The sequence below is a fragment of the Stenella coeruleoalba genome, assembly GCF_951394435.1.
Source record: "Stenella coeruleoalba genome assembly, chromosome: 2".
NCBI classification, from domain to species: domain Eukaryota; kingdom Metazoa; phylum Chordata; class Mammalia; order Artiodactyla; family Delphinidae; genus Stenella; species Stenella coeruleoalba.
In genome coordinates, this window is record NC_137147.1 from 10,798,246 (window position 1) to 10,820,029 (window position 21,784).

Here is a 21,784-nt window from a genome sequence, read left to right on the forward strand (position 1 = left end):
AGGCATAGATTGACTTGTCCTCTAACCCCCATGTCTCATGCTTATTCTCTGCCTCGGATCTGGAATTCTGGTTGCCTTTTTAAAATAGATGTGCAGGGATGATGTGTTGATAGTGGTGTTTTAGAAAGCAAACCTTTCGGCTGCGTGATCATTATAGATTAGAATACTGAAGGGACAGAGATAGTGGGAAGCTTTTCTATAATTAATGTGTGAGGTACTGAGGATTTGAACCAAGGTGGTGTTAATGGGAATGGAAAACAAAGCTAATCAAAGAGCATTTTGAAGGAAGAATCAGTAAGAAACATTAACTAGTTTATTTTGTGTGTGTGTATGTGAGAAAGAGAGAGAAAGATAGTTGGCACAGCTGATTTAAGATTTCTTGCCTAGAAAAAGGATAGTGTTCATGGACGCACTGGCTCCCCAATATTATTTAACATAATCCTCAGAACTCTGATGGAATTATTTCATCCTGGATGTGAGGAAATGAGACTAACAGAGGGTGGTGTGCTTTGATCCAGTACAGGCTGATAGGTGAGAGCCAAGAGTTAGTGATATAATTACCTGAATTCAAAGCCTTATATGCTCTTCCTGCTACTTCATGCTGCCCTCATTTCCCTCTTGTTTCATAATTCCTTTCCTTAGGATTTGAATCAGTCATGTAGAGGTTAGTAGGAAAGAACTGAAACAACTTTTCTCTCAAGCCTATTTGCACTTGAAGTCTTCATTCTAACTCTGGTGCCACTGAAGAGTCACTATGCATGCTCTAAGGCCAGCCTTCCTCTAACCTTATTATGTTGTTTTATGTTGCATGGCAAGCCGTAATCTCCATAATTCCTTTTCTTTCTTCCCCCTTGTCTATTTCTTTCTTCCTCTTACCACCTCAAACCCAATATGAAACTCTAAATTTGGAAGCAGCTTATACATTTCCTGTTGGATATGAGCCAATGAAAAGGTCTCCCACTGATATTGGTGAAACATGTATGAGGGTATATACCTAGGAATAACGAAGAGTATGAGAGTGGCAGTAAAGACAGATGCTGACAGTGTATTATTCAGGAAATCTGTCAACGTTGAAGTGCATTTTAGTTATCAGAGGAGCACGAAGAGGAGAAAAAGAAAAATGTTCATAATAAAAACAGAAAGTCGTCCTATTTAACATGCAGCAGTAACAATCATCTGTATTACTAAATGTCAAATTAATTTGTTTCACTTTGTATTTCTGCCTTGATCATTCATGTTATATAGCTCAAATTTTTGGAGAGAGGCATTTTTGCCACCTTAAGTTAAAGATTAGAAAGAAGATATTCTGGTGAAAGAGAATAGAAGAAAGGATATAAAAAGTTGGAGATGGATCTGTAAAATGGGGTTATCACACAAGCAAAAAGAATTGTAAATTGCAAAAAGACAGACTTCATACTGTCTGCCAGCCTCACAACAGCATTGTTGGAAATCTGCTACCTGAGCAAAATACATGGGCATCTTTGAGCCATTACATGGCTAGGCTACAGATGAGTTTTTCTGTTACAAGGAAATCATTAAAAGCTTTGATTCATCCAAAAAGGTGTATGGTTTATTAGTCATTGCTGTGTAACAACCACCAGAGAATCTCAGTGGCATTTAATAAAAAACATGTATTTCTCACAAATTTCCAGGTCAGTTGAAATCCCAAATTTAAATTTGCAGCACTGGAGTCACTCTGATTGCCACCATGGTTGAGTAGGGCCAGTGGCTGTGTTCCCACTGCTGCTCATTTTCCTCCTGGGACCAACAGACTAGCCACAGTATGTGCTTCCCATGGCAGTGGCAGAAGGTGAGAGGGCAAGTCTAGTTCCCAAAAGTACTTTTGAAGCCTTTTGTCACATCACATTCACTAACATTTAATTGGCCAAAGCAGATCTCATGGCCAATTCCAAAGTCTTGGGGCAGCGAAATACACTATGCCCGTGGAGGTGGTGGGGTAGGGGGATCAGAAGGCTGGGAGTAGTGATTATGTCTAAACAGTAATCTAGCACATGTGGATAATAGTCTAATAAGCTCTAAAGTTCTAGTTTAAAAAGATAAAGTAGTCATTCTGACTGTGTCATTTAGTTGTCTTTAAAGAAATGTATGTACTGTTTAGTCTGTAGTTAGGAAATGGAGTCAGTAAGCTCTATAGGGAAAAAAGAGAGCGCGTGCCCTCTCTTATGTTTGTTTTTAATTAATTATTTACCAGGTGTCAGGTAGATAGATAGAATCAGAGATAAGATGGGGCCACTACTGGAACTTCCCTGGTGGTGCAGTGGTTAAGAATCCGCCTGCCAATGCAGGGGGCACGGGTTTGAGCCCTGGTCCGGGAAGATCCCACATGCCACGGAGCAACTAAGCCCCGTGCGCCACAACTACTGAGCCTGCGTGCCACAATTACCGAAGGCTGCACACCTAGAGCCCGTGCTCTGCAGCAAGAGCTGAGAAACCCACGCACCTCAATGAAGAGTAGCCCCCTCTCGCTGCAACTAGAGAAAGCCTGCACACAGCAATGAAGACCCAACGCAGCCAAAAATAAATAAATAAATAAATTTATTAAAAAAAAAAAAGATGGGGGCCACTACCCCAAAGGAGCGCTCAGTCTGATAGAGGATTCAGACAAATATATCAGAAAGATAAACTATTATGAGAGTTTAATGCTATTACAGAGAGAAACACAGGGCACCATGGAAACTTTTAGGTAAGAGGAACACCTGACTTTTGACTTAGGCTTTGGGGAGCAGGTTCAAGATAGGCTTTTGAAAGAGGCAATATCTAAGCTGAGTCTAAAAGATGTGGAGGAGTTACGAAGGAAAATTAAGAGCATTTCAGAAAAATGGAGCAACATATGTAAAGGCCTAGAGGTGAGAGAGTTCGGTGGAATTCTAGGAAATTGTAAGTAATGCAGTATGAATAGAGTGCAGGATATGAGCCGAGTAGGGGCTGGAGAAGTTGGCAGAGGCCAGATCACCCAAAAAACTGCAGTTTGGAGTTTATCTTGAAGTCAGGCTACTGAATAATTTGTTACATATATAACAAAGGTGTGTGTGTGTGTGTGTGTGTGTGTGTGTGTGTGTATGTGTGTGTATATATATGTGTGTGTATATATATATGGGGAGGGAAGTGCTAGAGGCGGGAGGAGGAAGGGCTAGATTTCCCAGAGGAAACGAAGTGACTTTTGGATTAAAGATGTCTGCAGAATATCCATGTGAACTCTGGGAAGTTAAGGAATGAGTCTGGGAAGTTTAAGAAATGAGTCTGGATGTCAGGAGAGAGCTCTAGGTTGGACCTTGAAAGACATAAGGATACAGTGGGAGTTAAGGCCATGGGGACAGGTGACATTACCCAGGAAATTGTGCAGTAGAAAGAGCTTTGTAATTACAGCACTTGGCAAGTAGGTACTCCAGAATGTTCGAATGAAGGAAGAATATCATCAAGGATACGATCTCATTTAAATCTCATATCATAACCCTGAGTTAGGAATATAATCCCAGTTTTACAGATGAAAACATTTCAGGCTCAGGGAGGGTAAGTGATTTGCCCAAAGTGACTTTTCTGCTAAATGGTCAAGCTGGGATTTCAAGTCAGTTTGATTTCAAAGTCCATTTTTCCTGTCATGTCTAGCTTCTTTGTAAACCTCAGAAGTTTAAATATATGATGTTATCTTTAATTCCCTTTCTTCCCTCTGCCAATATCCTGGTTTTAGTAGGATTGTGACACATTCTTTTAAAAACCACATTTTCTCTAATTTGCCTGGCTTTGTCCCCAAGCATGTCTACCGGGTTGCCTTTCCTGTCATGTTGACTCATACTACTTGACTCCACTTCAATGCCCGCTTTAAAACAGCAGACAGACGGGATTTCTCCACTGGCTGCTGGGCGAGGCCTGTCCTCAGCTTGGCATTCGAGGCTTACAGTAAAATCTTGAGAACTGTTCAGAACTTTTCCATATTTCCCACTTCTCATCAGCACATATTCATGCCTTTGGTGGTGTTTACATGCAGATTTCATTTATAAGGATCTCATTTTAATGTTTAGATTAAAGAAATTAATCTTTAATCTTTAGATTTAATTACTCTTATGCTTACTCTGTTATTTCTAAAAATGATTTTATCTTTGTGGCAGAAAAAGCTTGGATGTCTTCCTACCTTAGTTCCATACCCAGTGTAAGGGTTCTTGGTACGCTACTCCTAATGCGACAAGCTAGCCTCTGCTCCTGCCTTTTTCTAGAGGGATCCTTTTGTTGAGGGGAGGTAAGGAGAGCAGTTCTAACTGTTAGAAATTTCTTAATAATGAGTCAAAATCTCTCTTCTTTTACCATCAAGTGTTTCCCAGGACTTGCCCTTGCAACCAGAGAATGGGTCATTTCTTTTCTGCCTCATGAGGTTCCATCAAACATTGAAAGATAGCTCTTATGTCTCTCCTCAGGTTTCTCTTACATAAATCAATAATAATCTTGTTTGTTCAGAGCTTTTCTTCAGTAACAGGTCTCAAACTCTCCCCTGTACTTACACCCTCCTCTGAGAATTCTGGAGTTTTGTCATTGCCCGTCTAAACACAGGGCTCACAACAGAGCACAGCACCCCACAGGAGAGCAGTGCAACATTATTCCTTTGATTATGACTCTATGCTTGTATCTTAAAAGCCTGAGATTGCTTTAGTTTTATAGCAGCCATGTCACATTTTGCATTTGTTCAGTTAACATACCCAGATATTATCTTTAAATAAGCGGTTACAGTTAAGCTGGCTCGCCCCTGTCTTTTACTGTGCTGTTGCTTTTCTTTAATCTAAATATAGAACTTTCTGATTTTTTTAGTTAGATTTCATCTTCATTTCGATCCATCTTTTTAGCTAATTATGATCATTTTATCCAGTGTATTTTTAACTGCGTTTCCCAGCTTTAGGTCATCTCAAGACTTTGAAGCATACTTTCCACAACTTAATTCAAATTCCTTTTTTTTTTTTTTTACATCTTTATTGGAGTATAATTGCTTTACAATGGTGTGTTAGTTTCTGCTTTATAACAAAGTGAATCAGTTATACATATACGTATGTTTCCATATCTCTTCCCTCTTGCGTGTCCCTCCCTCCCACCCTCCCTATCCCACCCCTCGAGGTGGTCACAAAGCACCGAGCTGATCTCCCTGTGCTATGCGGCTGCTTCCCACTAGCTATCTAGTTTACGTTTGGTAGTGTATATATGTCCATGCCACTCTCTCGCTTTGTCACAGCTTACCCTTCCCCCTCCCAGTATCCTCAAGTCCATTCTCTAGTAGGTCTGTGTCTTTATTCCCGTCTTACCCCTAGGTTCTTCATGACATTTTTTTTTTTCTTAGATTCCATATATATGTGTCAGAAAGAGAAAGTCAAATTCTTGATTAATATCGGAAAGACAGAGACTCTCCGCTCCATCCCGGGAGTTAATCAGTGCTACTTGCAAATGGTTCTGTTAGCCACTGTTCTATCATCCCTCCACATCTTTCTGTCTTATCTTCAAAGATCTCATTTGTACATTCAGCAAATTTTTATTTAATGCCTACCATGTGGTAGAAGGTGCTAGAGATACAGTGAAGACAGCGATCCCCGTCTTCTGTAGCTAACAGTCTAGAGACATCATGAAGTGTTTTGTTAAATGCTTTGCAGAAATCAGGTTATACAGTTCTCTATGATATTCTGCTTATCTGGTACCATATCAGAAAAGGGGAGGAAGCATTACTTTTTACAGACTCGCTATTGGTTCCTAATGATCTTATATCACCTGAAAATGGGAGTTGTTATCTTTCTCTTTTCACTTTTCATAGGTTCACAAGAACTTTGAGCTTTGGAAGTCTCCAGAGTTCACTGCGGCCCTTTCTGTCTTTTACTACTCTATCTTTTAAACCTCTGAGCTCATTAGACAGCAGCCTGTTTAGCCACATTTTTGTTGTTGGTGGTGGTGGTGGTGTTTAAACAACCCCCCCCATTATTGGGGTTCTTTTTTTATTTTATAGTAAACTTAGTTGTGAAGAATTTCTGTCCAACTTTAGCCATTTTCCCTTACACAGTCTTTGTCACTGTAATTTTACTTACATTTTATCTCTGTATTTTGAAATTATCTTTCCTAAGGAAAATAGATGACCATCCTCAGATTTTCCTCGTCTCTTCTTTGAGCTTTTAAGGTGCCATAGTCACTTTCTCCAGGATCCTGGTCCTTTTCACTTAAACCACATATTTCTTTTTAGTTCACCAGATGAACAAAAAACTGCAGTATTTTATCTGTATTCTGAGGGATTAAACTATCGGCAATGCGAAGTGTTGGTTTTTTATTAGAATAATACAAAAAACAGATGTCCTCATAGTTCCTAGAAGATAGCCCACCTGTCTTACCCCCAAGGGTGGATTCTCTTATCAGTCAGGTGTCATCCAAGCCTTCCTCTTGCCAGTTCCCAAAACTGTACCATTTCTACCTATTCTTCTTTCTTTCCCCTTTGGTCCAGTGCCGTCCACTAGAATGTCTTATACAGATTGTTGAGTTGCACATAGATGTTTATTTTCTTAAACAATTATGAGGGTTCCTTGCCTTTTTCTATGGATCTGTCTTTATGGAACAGCAGATTCCCTATAGATGTCATAATCTATTACAGTTACCAACTGTTACCCCATCCCACCAAGTCTTGGTGATTACCATGAGATTTTATTTATCTCCTTGTTCTTTTTTACCATTGATACTTTTAAGGTTGGTGTCTAACACACTGATGTTCAATAAGTAATATTTATGATTAATCTCAAGAAGTATTTGCCTTCTCTTTTAGGCTGTGAGGATATCATTGCTGAAAGCATCTCATTAGATACCTTAATTGCCATCCTCAAGTGGAGCTCTCATCCATATGGCTCTAAATGGGTACACCGACAAGCTTTACATTTCCTCTGTGAGGAATTTTCCCAGGTCATGACTTCGGATGTTTTTTATGAACTCAGCAAAGACCATCTGCTTACTGCTATCCAGTCTGACTACCTACAGGTAATCATTTATACACCTCTCAAATTCGTTGTCATTCATAGGTGCACCAAGAAACCCATCTGTACTCTGTTACTCTCCCATCTCGGGAGATCAGCCCACCCAGGAATACCCTCTTCATATTTGTGCAGCCACAACCTTCTAGCTCTCTGGCCCTTTGTGCACTCTGCCGCCATGATTCAGCATTGTGAACCGGCCCAGGTCCTAACCAACCACGCCAAAGGGGTTGTGACAGTAGGCAAAAGGCAAGGTCAGAAGCATATCCCAATGGTGATTCTCTTGGCTTCTGTTAATAATAGATACACTGTAACAGTTTCGTTTATTTGGTGAAGTATCAGAAGATAGTTAGTTTAAGCAGCACAAAGTAAGAATAATACTCAATTTCTGACCTACTCAAATACTTATAAAAACTCAGTGTGTGTCCTGCTGAAGTATAATAATGTTTTCAACTACTTATTTTTAGTCAGAAGTACTTTTAAGCAAATTTTTGTGCCCTTGACTTATATGTCCTTCATAATTAGGTAATTTAAGCTAACAATAGATTTAAAATATTGTAAAAAAATACTTTCAGGTAGAATATGTTCAAGCTTTTTTTTTCTTTTTTTTTCTTCTTGCATTGGCTGTATGAATTTTATGCTAGAAACTGTACAACAGTTTTAATGTTATGAAGTCATAAACTCATTGAGCCATTTCCTGTTTCTTTGTATTTGTACCAGAAAAATTATGAAATGCTTCCATCTCAGTCAGAAATGAAGATTTAAAAAATCCATTTAGCATCTGTGTTTTTCCTTCATATATTGCTTTGATTGCAGTACAAATGTTGTCATAATTGCTTTTGATTTATTTAGTATCTGTGTTCATTAACCTTATTTCACTGTCCTGATGCAGACATTATGGGAGTTAGGATTTGTCAGTTCTCTCAATTATTGTTTTTAGAAGTTTTGCATTTCTTCTTAGAAGGTAAAAACCTTGGACAGCAGCCTAGATTTTGCCCTCAGATTTTAAATAAAGTACAAAAGAGGGGCTTCCCTCGTGGCACAGTGCATAAGAATCTGCCTGCCAATGCAGGGGACACAGGTTCAAGCCCTAGTCTGGGAACATCCCACATGCCGCGGAACAACTGAGCCTGTGCGCCACAGCTACTGAGCCTGCACTCTAGAGCCCTCAAGCCACAACTACTGAGCCTGTGCTCTAGAGCCCACGAGCCACAACTACTGAGCCCACGTGCCACAACTATGGAGCCTGCGCGCCTAGAGCCCGTGCTCCGCAACAAGAGAAACCACTGCAATGAGAAGCCCGTGCACTGAAATGAAGAGTAAGCCCCACTCGCTGCAACTAGAGAAAGCCCGCACACAGCAACGAAGGCCCAACACAGCCAAAAAAAAAAAAGTACAAAAGAATGAGGGGCACATTGCCATTTCACAGGCAGTGCTTGAAGGGTCCTTCGCCATTCAGTAGCATACTTTGTGGAGATTGTAGTGTCTTCTGCCAATACAAGTTGCCATACTTGTTTTTTTCTGCTCCTGCAGGAGATAGCGGTCACACTGTATCCTTACACTTTTACTTTCATCTGTTTATCTCCATGTTGTCCCCAAAAGAATTTAAGCCAGCTGTATCGAAGGCATATAGTAAGGTAAATTTAAAACAGGGGAAGAAAACAGGAAAAGAAAAAATAACGATGGAAATAAGAATAAAAATTTAGTTAGAGCCAAGAGTGAGGTTACTGGACAAAACACATGTCATTCAGTCTTGTGTATTTGCTGCTGATACACCACAGGTTTAGCTCAGACATTGGAAACAGCCAGTGTAAAGAGTGAAGCGTGACAAGTTGCACGTTGTATTTACTTTATGACCTAGGAAGAGTCATTAATGAGATTAACCATCTATCTGATTGCACTAAAATAAATGTAAACCGTTTTTTATTATAGGCAAGTGAACAAGATATCCTTAAATATCTGATTAAATGGGGTGAGCATCAGTTAATGAAGAGAATAGCAGACAGAGGTAAGCTCAGAAAACTAGCTTGCAACTGTAAGCTTTTCCTGGAAGTTACTGAAGTGCATGCCGCACATCAGTCTTTTGACAGTTGCCACTGTTGCCTGGTGAAAACAAATTTTTACAATCAGTAGAATCCTTTAGTGGAAAGGGTATACTTTATTAGAAATAAATACACCAGAAAATTTAATTTTGCAACTTTAAAGTGATACTCTTAATGTTATCTTTCTATGTGTTTAATAATATATGTTGACTGATTTATGAAAGTATTAGAGTGAAATTTTTCATTTAATTAAAGTGTTACAAAAGCATGTCGTTGATGAAAATGTTCTAGAATTAGATAGTGGTGATAGGTGCACAGCATTCTAAATGTACTGAAAGTCCCACTAAGTTGTACACTTTAAGATGGTTAGAATGGTGAGTTTTATGTTATGTGAATTTTACCTCAAGGAAAAAATATATATATGACTACCCAAAGAGAGTATATTTGTTGTTTATTTTAAATTTTTGTGGAAGGTAAAGGAGAAATAATCCTTTTGAATGGCCTCCAGCTGGGGATACTGCAGAAGAGATAGAAGCATCATATGTAGCTTATGATTTTAACTAAACTTTGGAAGCTTATGATTCTATAGCAGTCTTATATTTATAGCTAGGGTTAGCCCACCCACCTGTGCTCCTTCTTTCATAGAATATTGTGTTGCTCTAGGTAGCGAACTCAAATCAAAATATTAGAAAAATTAAATGCAGGTTTCCCTTTCCTGTCATTTTCAACAGCTTTATATAAATATAATTTACATACCATAAAGTTCACCTTTTTAAAGTGTTCAAGTCAGTGTTTTTTAGTACACTTACAGAGTTGTTCTGCCCACATTTTAAAATATATTTTAAAAAATCAAGCTAGGGCTTCCCTGGTGGCGCAGTGGTTGAGAGTCCGCCTGCTGATGCAGGGGACACGGGTTCGTGCCCCGGTCCGGGAAGATCCCACGTGCCGCGGAGCGGCTGGGCCCATGAGCCATGGCCACTGAGCCTGCGCGTCCGGAGCCTGTGCTCCGCAACGGGAGAGGCCACAACAGTGAGAGGCCTGCGTACCGCAAAAAAAAAAAAATCAAGCTAAACCTGCCTTCAAATCTTTTTATAGTGTCCCTTTAATATACTACCTAAGCACTAGGGAACAAAAGCAGTCCTCCTATTTCTCCTAATTTGTCTTTTGCTAAAAGCCTTTAGCAATTTCAGATTTGAAATTTTTTAAATACAAAAACCACTACTATTAATTTGGGACATTTTTGAAATGCCATTATACAGTCTATCCTTATTTGCAGATTCTATATTTTCACATTCACCTACTTGCTAAAATTTATTTGTGATCCCCAAATCAGTACTCATGACACTTGCATGTTCACTTGCAGAGATGTGCAAAGTGACACAAAATTTGAGTCATACGTTTCCAGCTTAAGGTAGAACAGAGTGACACTCTGCCATCTTATTTCAGCTCTCAAAGCAGTGTCCTTTTCATAATCTTTTTAGTGCCTTGTTTTTCACATCTTTATGGGTTTTTCTGGTGATCCCAGGGTCTAAAATGGCCTCCTAGTGTAATGCTTAGTACTGTTTAGTGTTCCTAAGTCCAAGAGTGCTGTGATGTGCCTTATGGAGAAAATATATGTGTTGATAAGCATAGTTCAGGCATGAGTTACAGTGCTGTTGGCTGTGAGTTCATTGTTATCAACAATATGTACTAATAAGGTGTATTTAAACAGAAACACACGTAAAACAAGGTTATGTCTTGATTGGTTAACAAAACTAATGTGACCAGACGCTCACAGGGACCTAACCCTGTGTGTCCCTAAGGAGCAGTGGTTCAGTGTTCACTAACTGTGGTGGCTTTAGAGAACGAAACCGCCCAGATAACAGGAGTTGACTGTATATAATGCTACATAATCATAGGCTTGTTCGCTGATGTAAGGCTGGTAATGATGAAATGTCATATTCATTTTGAGCAGATAATGAACATCCTTGATAAAACTTCCCTTAAAAAACAGTGGTTTTGGGCCTCCCTGGTGGCTCAGTGGTTGAGAGTCCGCCTGCCGATGCAGGGGATACGGGTTCGTGCCCCGGTCCGGGAAGATCCCACATGCCGCGGAGCGGCTGGGCCCGTGAGCCATGGCCGCTGAGCCTGCGCGTCCGGAGCCTGTGCTTGGAAGGCTCTTTCACAGGGATGAGGAGGACGCTGCACCAACCAGGGTGCCCTTTGTTTCAGTCCCCTTCATACATAAGGTTTCTGCCCTTACGTGTTACATATTTGGGAATTTCTTGTAATATTTCATTTGAAACCAGGACACCACTACTTTGAGAAAAAATTTCTTTTGAAAAGCAGTGTCTTTTACAAGTACTGAAGCCAAAGCATGGCAAGACAAGAGGAAAAAAAACCCTGTTTCACACACGTGCAGTAATTTTACTTTGAATGACTCCAAAAATATCTTACCCTCTCAAAAAACAATCTCTCTTTATCTAGCACGTGATTTAAGGGAAATACCAGTTTGCCTGTAGTGTTTGCAAAAAATCCAGCATTTATATTTGTGAATGATAAAGATCTTATTTTTTTAAGGAAGAAAAATATACAGCCCCCTGGTTTAAAGATATGATTAAAAATTGCCCAAATATGAAATTTCCTTCCCACCTCAATATCAAAAGCATATATATACACTTCAGATTTCCCCCTTTCACTAATACTCAATGAAGAAAACATTTTATTCTCTGCTCTGGACAGTGGTATTACACGTCCGATGTTAAAAGGTTCACTTTTATGCATTAACATTCCCATATTATGAAAATTTAGAGGCTCATAAAATTCTTAAAGTCAAATAGAGTGTACATTAGGTTTTGCTGCTTTAAGATTCCAGGTGATATAATTTTAGAATCTCGTTAAATTGCTGTTAAACATACATAGTAACCTAATGAGCGTACTGATAACCTACAGTGATCAGAAGTAACATTTGGCCTGCAATGCCCTTATTGTACTTTTTAAAAAACTGGTCACCAAAGTGAGAAACCTTAAGAAAAAGCCCTTGGTCAAACTAGATTTTAATAGATTGTCGTTTTTTCTCCTTTGGGTTAGTATATGGAAAAGAATTCTGTATTCTTTAATGCAGAACAATCATAAAGAATGTTATTGTACTGTTGACACCATGCTTTTTTCTTTGTCTGAGAGTATCGCTATTATGAAAACTTCTTAAGACATAAAAATAATTTACTTATAACGCTTTTTAAAGCAGATATACTTAATATAAAGAGTGTTACTGAAAGTGTACCAGAGAAGAAAGCAAGCCTTTCTCTGAAAATCTGGATTTGGTTGGAGACTCCTCATTTTCTGTCTCTGTCGTAGAGCCAAACTTACTGAGTGGCACTGCTCATAGTGTGAACAAGAGAGGTGTAAAAAGACGAGACCTGGACATCGAAGAGCTTAGAGAGATCCTTTCTTCTCTCTTACCTTTTGTGCGAATTGAACATATTTTACCTATAAACAGTGAAGTCCTAAGTGATGCAGTAAGTGTCTTTTTTCATTTACCCCTTTCATGAAAAGAAAGTGTCTTTTTTTAAAATCATTGTAAATAATTTCTACTAATGGAGTATCATGAAACTAAATTCCATGAGGACAGAGACAGATGTCTGTTTTGTACTGTATCGTGTCCCCAGTGTCTGGCACATGGCACAAATAAATGTTTGGTGGATGAGAGTTGAGTGGATGTCAGTCTTACTTTTGCAAGAGGATAGTTTCTAGTGGAGTTGATCCAGCCATTTATCAGTGTAGATCAAGTAGGAAAGGGTAGAAATTACCTTTGGAGACTCTTTAAGAATAGCAGTAAATCAGAGAGCAGGAGAGAAGGAGATTAGTTCATTGTAAAAGGGATGAATCTTATAATTGTATTTCAGGTAAAAACTAATGGAGCTGACTGATTGTTACTTTCAAAATTTTTTAAGTGAATTTTTTAGACTGTAAGAATTGCTGTAATTAATGGATGGGAAAAATAAATATTCTTCACATATTGGTTTATAACTTTAATATGATGTTGTAAACATCATAATAGTTTATTATTCAACTGCACAGAAACATTATAAAAGTCATCTGGAAAAAAACTGATAAGAATTCTTTTAAGTTCTCCAAAAAGAACATAATTAAGGAGGGATAACTCTTCCATAATGTAAAGTATATTTTAAAACTCTGTTAATCTGTGGTGCTAGCATAATAGAGAAGACAAAATAGCCCAGAAAAGGATCCTGATTAATATAAGAATTGAACATCTAATAAGCGAGCTATCACAAGTCACTGCAGTACTACTAACCCATCAGTGGGAGAGGGGAGAAGTGTGCTTACAGTTAAACCCTCCTTTCACTTGCACAAAATTAATCCCTGTTAGATTGAAGAATTAAATATTACGTTGAAATATGGAAAAACTAGAAGAAAATAATTAAATATTTATGAACTCTCTGATTAGAAAAATGTTCAGTCTCACTAGTCATCACACACACACCAAAGAAAGCAAAATAAAACAGTAAGTTATCATTTTTTTACCTGTTAGGTCACTGATTTTTGAAATAATATTACTGTTCCATAGGGGAGATATAGCTGGTACATTGGTAGCATCATCATTAAATTTTGGGAAATAGCCTAAATATCTAATAACAAGGAAAATAAATTACAGCACGACTCCTTGACAGAATATTTTGCTGCCTGCCCTGACCAATGGTTGTAAAGACTAATATAGCAACATAATAATGGAATATAATTTTAGAAAGAAGGATAAAAAAATGTGGGGTGTTTTTTACCTTTTTTTTTTAACATCTTTATTGGAGTATAATTGCTTTACAATGGTGTGTTAGTTTCTGCTTTATAACAAAGTGAATCAGCTACACATATACATGTATCCCCATATCTCCTCCCTCTTGCATCTCCCTCCCACCCTCCCTATCCCACCCCTCCAGGCGGTCACAAAGCACCGAGCTGATCTCCCTGTGCTATGCGGCTGCTTCCCACTAGCTATCTATTTTACATTTGGTAGTGTTTATATGTCCATATATATACTACCACTCTCTCACTTTGTCCCAGCTTACCCTTCGCCCTCCCCGTGTCCTCAAGTCCATTCTCTAGTAGGTCTGTCTCTTTATTCCCGTCCTGCCCCTAGGTTCTTCATGACCATGTTTTTTTCTTTTTTAGATTCCATATATATGTGTTAGCATACGAAAAATGTGTATTTTTATGTATTCTAAAATTTAGTTAGGTAAAAATTCATTTGAAAAAGACTGGAAGGAAATATATCAACATTATTACAGTTGTAACAGATTAGAGTTGTGGGGTTTTTTTCCTATTTTCAAAATATGTCTATTGCTATATTTTAATTCAACATGATTTTAATGCAGCAATTAGACGTTTATTATATTTAACAAGAATAATATTAAAGAAACAGTGTTTGGTTTTGTTTAAAACCTGGGACCCAAACCAAATTGATCCCTGAGTTTGGTTTAGAAAAAAATTTTAGAACTTTTGTTTAATAGACTTAGAAAATATATATCTCTGCTCTTAATCCCCTGCCTAACACATAGCAAGTCCCCAGTAAAAGTTCGCTAATAATGGCTGTGAACCATAACGCTCTTTCAGTGTATGCTAAGCACTGTGCCAGGCGCTGCTTATCTTCCTTACCTTCATTTACTCTTCACAGTCACCTCATGGGCTATAGGACTTGATTTATAGTCTCCTAGCATAGATGTGGGAACAACAGGGCCACCACATTTAGTTAGTCGTGCAGTGTCCCATCTCCAGGGCTACCTAGGGGCCCTTAAGGTGAGGCCCAGGTAAAAGGAGATGTCCATGGTCACGTGGCTGTTAAATGGAGAGTTAGGGTTTGAGCCAAGTTCTCCTTCCCTTAGAGCCCCTGCCCCTAATCACCGTGCAGACTGTCCATCCTTGTACTGTAGATACAGGCCCAGGAATGTGTTTGTTTTGTCTTGAGGAGGGTAAGGTGGGGAGGAATCCGTTCCCAGATGAGTAAGGAAAAAAACAAATTGGTTCTCATTAAGAGTTCTGAAAGTTAGTCTGACTCATTATATTTTTAATTAGTACAGCTCTTGTTTTTAAAACATCATTCCTCTATGTAGAGAAAAATGGAAAATTGTAGTACCTTTTTATGGCTTGCTGAATCCTTTAAATATTATAGAACATTTGAAGTATTTTTAAATTTCACATATATTCCTAAATTTGTATTTAAATGCTAAAGTTCAAACATTTTGATTTATAGGTATAATTATTTTTATCTTTGTAATATTGTGGTGCTACAGAAATCTCTGTTTCTCAAAAAAAAATTTTTGTCTTTCAAGATGAAAAGAGGCTTGATTAGTACTCCTCCATCAGATATGCTTCCTACAACAGAAGGCGGAAAGTCAAATGCCTGGTTACGGCAAAAAAATGCTGGAATATATGTTCGTCCTCGACTGTTCTCTCCCTATGTAGAAGAAGCAAAGGTAATAAAAACCATTTTAAGATGTTAGACTACTTTGTTACACACTATAAACACAAAGACATTTATTGTGGTATCACTTAAATATTTGGAAATAGCCTAAATGTCCAATAATAGGGAAAGTGAAAGTAAATTCTAGTTTGACTGCTCACCAGAGGAGTTTTCCAAATGTTGAGTTATCAAGCATGTTTTTATTTTTACAACTTAGGTCATATTAAATTGCATTTTACATTTTTCTCATCAGTTTTTCTTGCAAACTGTTAGCTTGGAAAAAATTTTTCATTTTAATGAAATGGTCATCAGTATTTTGTGATCTTCAGGGTGGGAGAAATGTTTGAAAGAAGATTGCATACATATCTTCTTCCTTTTGTAAACTAAAGAAATGCCATGACTTCTTGTAACATATTTTTGTAGTGGCTGCTGGAAATTGTGTTTAGTTTTGGAATAAGTATACAAACTAAGACAAAATTTTAGGCCTATTAAGTAAAAAGTTGGCATTATGTATATTATAACATAAAGAACTCGCCACGTAAATATGGTAATGGAAGATGAAATACTGCAATTTTTATTAGAAATGTTCAGCCGTAAGATCTTTGGGGTGACCTTTTGAGGAACTGACAGTCTTTGAAAGTCAGAAATCACTAGTAAGCTTAATGAAATGAATTAACAGGCAAAACAATGTGTTTGGGTATAGAAACATAGTTATCTTAAAATTTTTCTCATTTTTATTGTTGGAGTCCCTAGTTTAAGATATGTCTATGAAAGGATTTGTGAGAGGTTTATTTTATTGAATAGGTTGATAATCTATCCCTTATTGAGTAGTTGACACTTTTTTTTTCCAGTTTACCAATTTTATTTTATTTTTAACTAATTTGTATTGGAGTATAGTTGATTTACAATGCTGTGGTAGTTCCTGCTGTACAGCAAAGTGAATCAGTTATACGTATGTCCACTCTTTTTATTTATTTATTATTTTTATTTTTTTGCTACACCGCACAACACACAGGGTCTTAGTTCCCCGACCAGGAATTGAACCCGTGCCCCTTGCATTGGAAGCACAAAGTCTTAACCACTGGACTGCCAGAGAAGTCCCTATCCACTCTTGTTTAGGTTCTTTTCCCATATGTCACTGCAGAGTATTGAATAGAGTTCTTGGTACCATACAGTAGGTTCTTATTAGTTGTCTATTTTATATATAGTAGTGTGTATATGCCAGTCCTAATCTCCCAATTTATCCCTCCCCCCCACCCTGAGTAGCTGACACTTTAAATAGTTGTAAAACAGAGGAAAAAAGCAGAATGGTTGGGTCTGGTCTTTCTGAAGTAAGTTCAATGATTAAAGTCACTCAAGCAGCTGAGGCCTCTTGGAAGGTTGAGTCTGGTGATAAAAGGCCCGTAATAATCTAGATCTACCCTCCCTTCTGCTCTGTCTCAAAATGGAGCAGCAGTAAGCTGATCAGACAGTCCTCCTGTACCCATGCATAAGCAGAAAAATGCCCCCAGTAAATGTGGAAAATGTTTTTACATGATGCCATTTTGACCGTTCTGCAGTTTGTTGAGATTCATCTGAAACTTACTTAACAATTAGGTTTATGTATAGGTCTGTTGAATTTAATATCAGTCTTTAATATTTTATATTTTGAGCATTTCTTGTTGGCTCTGATATTTATATACATTGTATATACATACATATATACATATATATGTATATTTATATACATATATACATTGTTTTCTTTATAGTAACTTTAAGTTATTTCTGATAAATTTTATATCCCTTCTTCAAATTTCAAATACTTCAATTAAAAGCAGATTTTTCAGGCTTTCCTGGTGGCGCAGTGGTTAAGAATCTGCCTGCCAATGTAGGGGACACAAGTTCGAGCCCTGGTCCAGGAAGATCCCACGTGCCTCGGAGCAATAAGCCCGTGCACCACAACTACTGAGCCTGTGCTCTAGAGCCCGTGAGTCACAACTATTGAGCCCGCATGCCTAGAGCCCGTGCTCCACAACAAGAGAAGACACCGCAATGAGAAGCCCATGCACCACAACAAAGAGTAGCCCCCGCTCGCCGCAACTAGAGAAAGCCCGTGCATAGCAACGAAGACCCAATGTAGAAAAAAATAAATAAAAGTAAATTAAAAAAAAAAAAAAAGCAGATTTTTCAGAAAATGATTCTTTCTTTTCAAAGATGCTCCAAAAAGATCCTTTAAAAATTAAAGAGGTAGGGCTTTCCTGGTGGCGCAGTGGTTGAGAGTCCGCCTGCCGATGCAGGGGATGCGGGTTTGTGCCCCGGTCCAGGAAGATCCCACATGCTGCGTAACGGCTGGGCCCGTGAGCCATGGCCGCTGAGCCTGCGCGTCCAGAGCCTGTGCTCCGCAACGGGAGAGGCCACAGCAGTGAGAGGCCTGCGTACCGCAACAAAACAAAACAAACAAACAAAAAAAAATTAAAGAGGTAGGAAAAAATTAAAGAGATTAGGGTACTTTTTCCTTTCACCACCAATTTTAAGCTTCATACACTGGAAACAATAAATTAATTCCCTTTTTATATGATGATGGCGGTGATCTTTCTCTAAATGTGATTTAGCAGAGGTGTAAGGTTGACTAATTCTGTTAATACTGAATTGTTTTCAGTCAGTGCTAGACGAGATGATGGTGGAACAAACAGATCTTGTGCGTTTGAGAATGGTTAGAATGTCCAATGTGCCAGACACACTTTACATGGTCAATAATGCCGTGCCACAGTGCTGTCACGTGATCAGCCACCAGCAGATCAGCAGTAACCAGTCAAGCCCTCCTTCGGTTGTAGCAAATGAAATCCCAGGTAAGGCAGTAACCTTGTTTCAGGCATTATATTTAAATGAATGATCATATTTTGGATAGTCAGGACTTAAAAAATTATTTGAATAAAAGAATGAATATATTTAAAAGACTTTTGAAATATCCTGAGATCCAGAAGAGAATATATGCAAGTAAAATTTTATTTGGGCTGTGAACTAATAATGCAGTTCAGGAGCTGTTTGGTATTACCAAGAGCCTTTTGGACACAGTGAAATTTTAAAACCTTAAAAAATAATTAGAAGTATATAAATTACTATCCAGGAAATTAAAATACTATCAAAAATTTATGAGAAGATTCTGATGCAAAACACATGCTTTTTTCTTGCATTCAGCAGGTGGTCTTTTGTGTAGCTCAGGTATTGTGCCTACAAACTATTTCTCTTCTTCCAGTTCCTCGTCTCCTCATTATGAAAGACATGGTCAGACGTCTGCAGGAGCTACGACACACTGAGCAGGTGCAGAGAGCCTACGCACTTAACTGTGGGGAAGGCGCCACAGTGAGCTATGAAATTCAGATTCGAGTATTGAGAGAGTTCGGGCTTGCAGATGCTGCTGCAGAGCTCTTGCAGGTGGGAAACGGCACTAAACCATTTAAAATAGGGAGCCTTGTGTTAGATTGTCAGTTATTATTAATAATGGAAATATTATGGTATTCTTTTGGATTTTGTGATGTTGTGTTATATGTCATATTTTAAAATTTGCAATTTCTCATTCTAAATAAATATTCAATTTTTTATACTTGAAAAAAGATTAAAATATAAGAAGCCTTGACTGTCACTCGGGCAGTATTTTACATATCCCAAGGAGCCCTTGTAGCATGTCTTTTTCTTTGTACATGCTCTTTGACTGTCCCTGGTGTCTTGGATGACCTGAAAGCCCCCAGTGAGAAGCAGTGTGGTAGAGTGGACAGGGCACAGTCTCTGGAGTGAGAACTGGGTTTATATCCTGGCTCTGCTGCTTACCAATTAGTTAACTTGGAGCAAGTTACTTAACCACTCTGTGCCTCAGTTTCCTTACCTGTAAAATGAATTGTTGTGAAGATAAGAGCTGCTGTATGTAAAGCAGCTATGCCTCTTGTATATATTAAGCACATAAATGCTAACTGCTAAAAGTTCATGGTATGTACGCCCAACAGAAGTGGAAGAGAAAGTAGAAAATTCTGACCTTTCTCTGCTTTCTGTCCCTGGTTTGGTCACTAGGTATCAGGTTTTAGCCTACTACATACTTAACAGACCTTCCATATGCCTCTCTTTTTCCCTCTCTCCTCCCCTTTATTATAAGAATTTTTTTTTTGCATGATGGTTCAAACCCTATAAGCATGAGAATCAAGGAATGAGTGCTTTTTATTTTTTTTTAACTAGCACGAAGAAACCCATTTCTAGTAATTATTTGGTACAAAAAGCAGTAGCATTTTTGTATAAAATGTGTAAAGTAGTCTTCACAGCAACTAAAGTAGAGCCTAAAATAAAATTTAATTTCATCTGGTCAAGTGATTGAATTGTTTTCTTGCCACTAACTGCAAACCACTTTAGCCTGAGTTTTCAAAGGGGAACATGGTATGGTGGCCTTAGGCAAGGAGCAGGCCATTTTTAGGTTCTTTTTTTTTTTTTCCACCATTTTTAGGTTCTCGATTTTCAATTTTTACTGTGGTTTCTATCTCTAAAACAGGCTTGTTTTCTGTTCATTTCTATTCTCTTTGCCATTCTAAATTGTATCTTAATTTGATCTCTTAAATTGTGTAAGTTTTACAGTTTAAGAATTTCCATTAGTGCTTATCAAAATATTAATCAAACTTATTTCTATATAATAGGTAAGGAATAGTATTTTGTAGTTTTTATTTCAGACTGAAAGTGTACAGATGTTTTGCCAGAAAGTTCTAGAATCCTCACTTATATGCCTTTTCCTCCTTTTTAAAAATTTCTTAATTTTTTAAATTTTTTAAACATCTTTATTGGAGTGTAATTGCTTTACAATGGTGTGTTAGTTCCTCCTTTTGTTTTTATTTTTTTATTTTTTTGGCGGTACGCGGGCCTCTCACTATTGTGGCCTCTCCCGTTGCGGAGCACAGGCTCTGGACACGCGCAGGCTCAGTGGCCATGGCTCACGGGCCCAGCTGCTCCACGGCACGTGGGACCTTCCCAGACCGGGGCACAAACCCGTGTCCCCTGCATCGGCAGGCGGACTCTCAACCACTGCGCCACCAGGGAAGCCCCCTCCTTTTGTTTTTAATGTTAATTTTATTTTCTTAGCAAAGACATATTTGCATTAGGTTTTATTTCCTGTTTTTGATTATCACATAATCTTGCAAGAGATTACTGACCTGCTTTCTGGAGTATTCAGTTACACTGCTCTCCTTGATAGCTGCTGCGCTCTACCCTTTTATACTGTTTTTGAGGTAATTTTTCCTTGGGCTTCTGGCCTAGAAAAGTCTGTTGTGCCTTTTACTGTTGCTGAATGTGGTTTTCCTAGGTAGTCGCTTAACTCAGCCTGTAAATTTCTGTCCAGGAAATCTGCTAACAAATATCCTACCTTGTTTACCCCCCCCCCCCCATTCTTTCTTAGAATCCTCACAAGTTCTTTCCTGATGAACGTTTTGGAGATGAAAGTCCACTCTTGACAATGAGGCAGTCTGGGAGATGTCGAGTTAGCAGTAACCCCGCTGCAGAAACCGTGTTTACAGATCCGGACTCTTTTGTGGCCTTCCATCCACCCTTGCCACCTCCACCACCGCCGTACCACCCCCCAGCTACCCCAGTCCATCACCACCTCAAAGCGGGCTGGAGACAAAGACCTCCCAGCCAACACCCTTCACGTTCGTTCTCTTATCCCTGTAATCATTCACTGTTTCACTCCAGAGCAGCTCCTAAAGCAGTGCCCCCTCCAGTCTGTTTGCCAGGTGTTCAAGCAGCAGGACCTGACTGTCCCGGCACCACAGGGCTGGGGAGACAGACGGTAGCCGCCGCCGCCTCAGCAGCAGTAGTATCTGAGAGACAAGTGGTAAGTTTGCACCTCAGTAACCTACCTAAAATTACAAGCTTCTGGAATGTTAGAAGCAATTTCCTTGGCCCCTGGGACTCAGCGGTGCCCAGAAGTGTTACTGACAAGCTGAAAGCATAGACTTAAGGGAGTATGGAAAAGGGAGAGAAAAAGAGAGTGTAGGGGGATGAAAAAGGACGGAGAAGAGAGACGAGGTGTTTGCGGTGGGAGTAGGCCAGGGCCTTCCCTTATGTTCGCGTGCAGGTATCCAGAAGGGTGGGGTTACTGGACAATGCAGATGACGTTACCGGTTTCATAGTGTGCTGTTGAAGCACGTGTCAGGAGTCTGGCCCCGACCTCTATTCTGTAGAGTCTACTATTCTACCAAAGGCTTTGTTGGGGCAGGAAGGGGAAGCTACTTGTAGCTGAGTACACCATCGGGAACAGTGTGGCAGAAGACTCCTCATTC

At 38.8% G+C, this 21,784-nt stretch overlaps 1 protein-coding gene across 2 annotated transcripts in view; it reads left to right on the forward strand.

The window, feature by feature from the left end:
* BTBD7 (BTB domain containing 7) overlaps positions 1-21,784 on the forward strand; it is an 81,478-nt gene that overhangs the window by 52,580 nt on the left and 7,114 nt on the right. For both annotated transcript variants that reach the window (XM_079908243.1, XM_079908242.1), the window contains 7 exons: positions 6,794-7,002; positions 8,928-9,003; positions 12,374-12,534; positions 15,361-15,504; positions 18,133-18,322; positions 18,730-18,908; positions 20,902-21,336. In XM_079908243.1, coding sequence (XP_079764369.1) covers positions 6,794-7,002; positions 8,928-9,003; positions 12,374-12,534; positions 15,361-15,504; positions 18,133-18,322; positions 18,730-18,908; positions 20,902-21,336 — 1,394 coding nt within the window. The remainder of the gene's footprint in view (positions 1-6,793; positions 7,003-8,927; positions 9,004-12,373; positions 12,535-15,360; positions 15,505-18,132; positions 18,323-18,729; positions 18,909-20,901; positions 21,337-21,784) is intronic.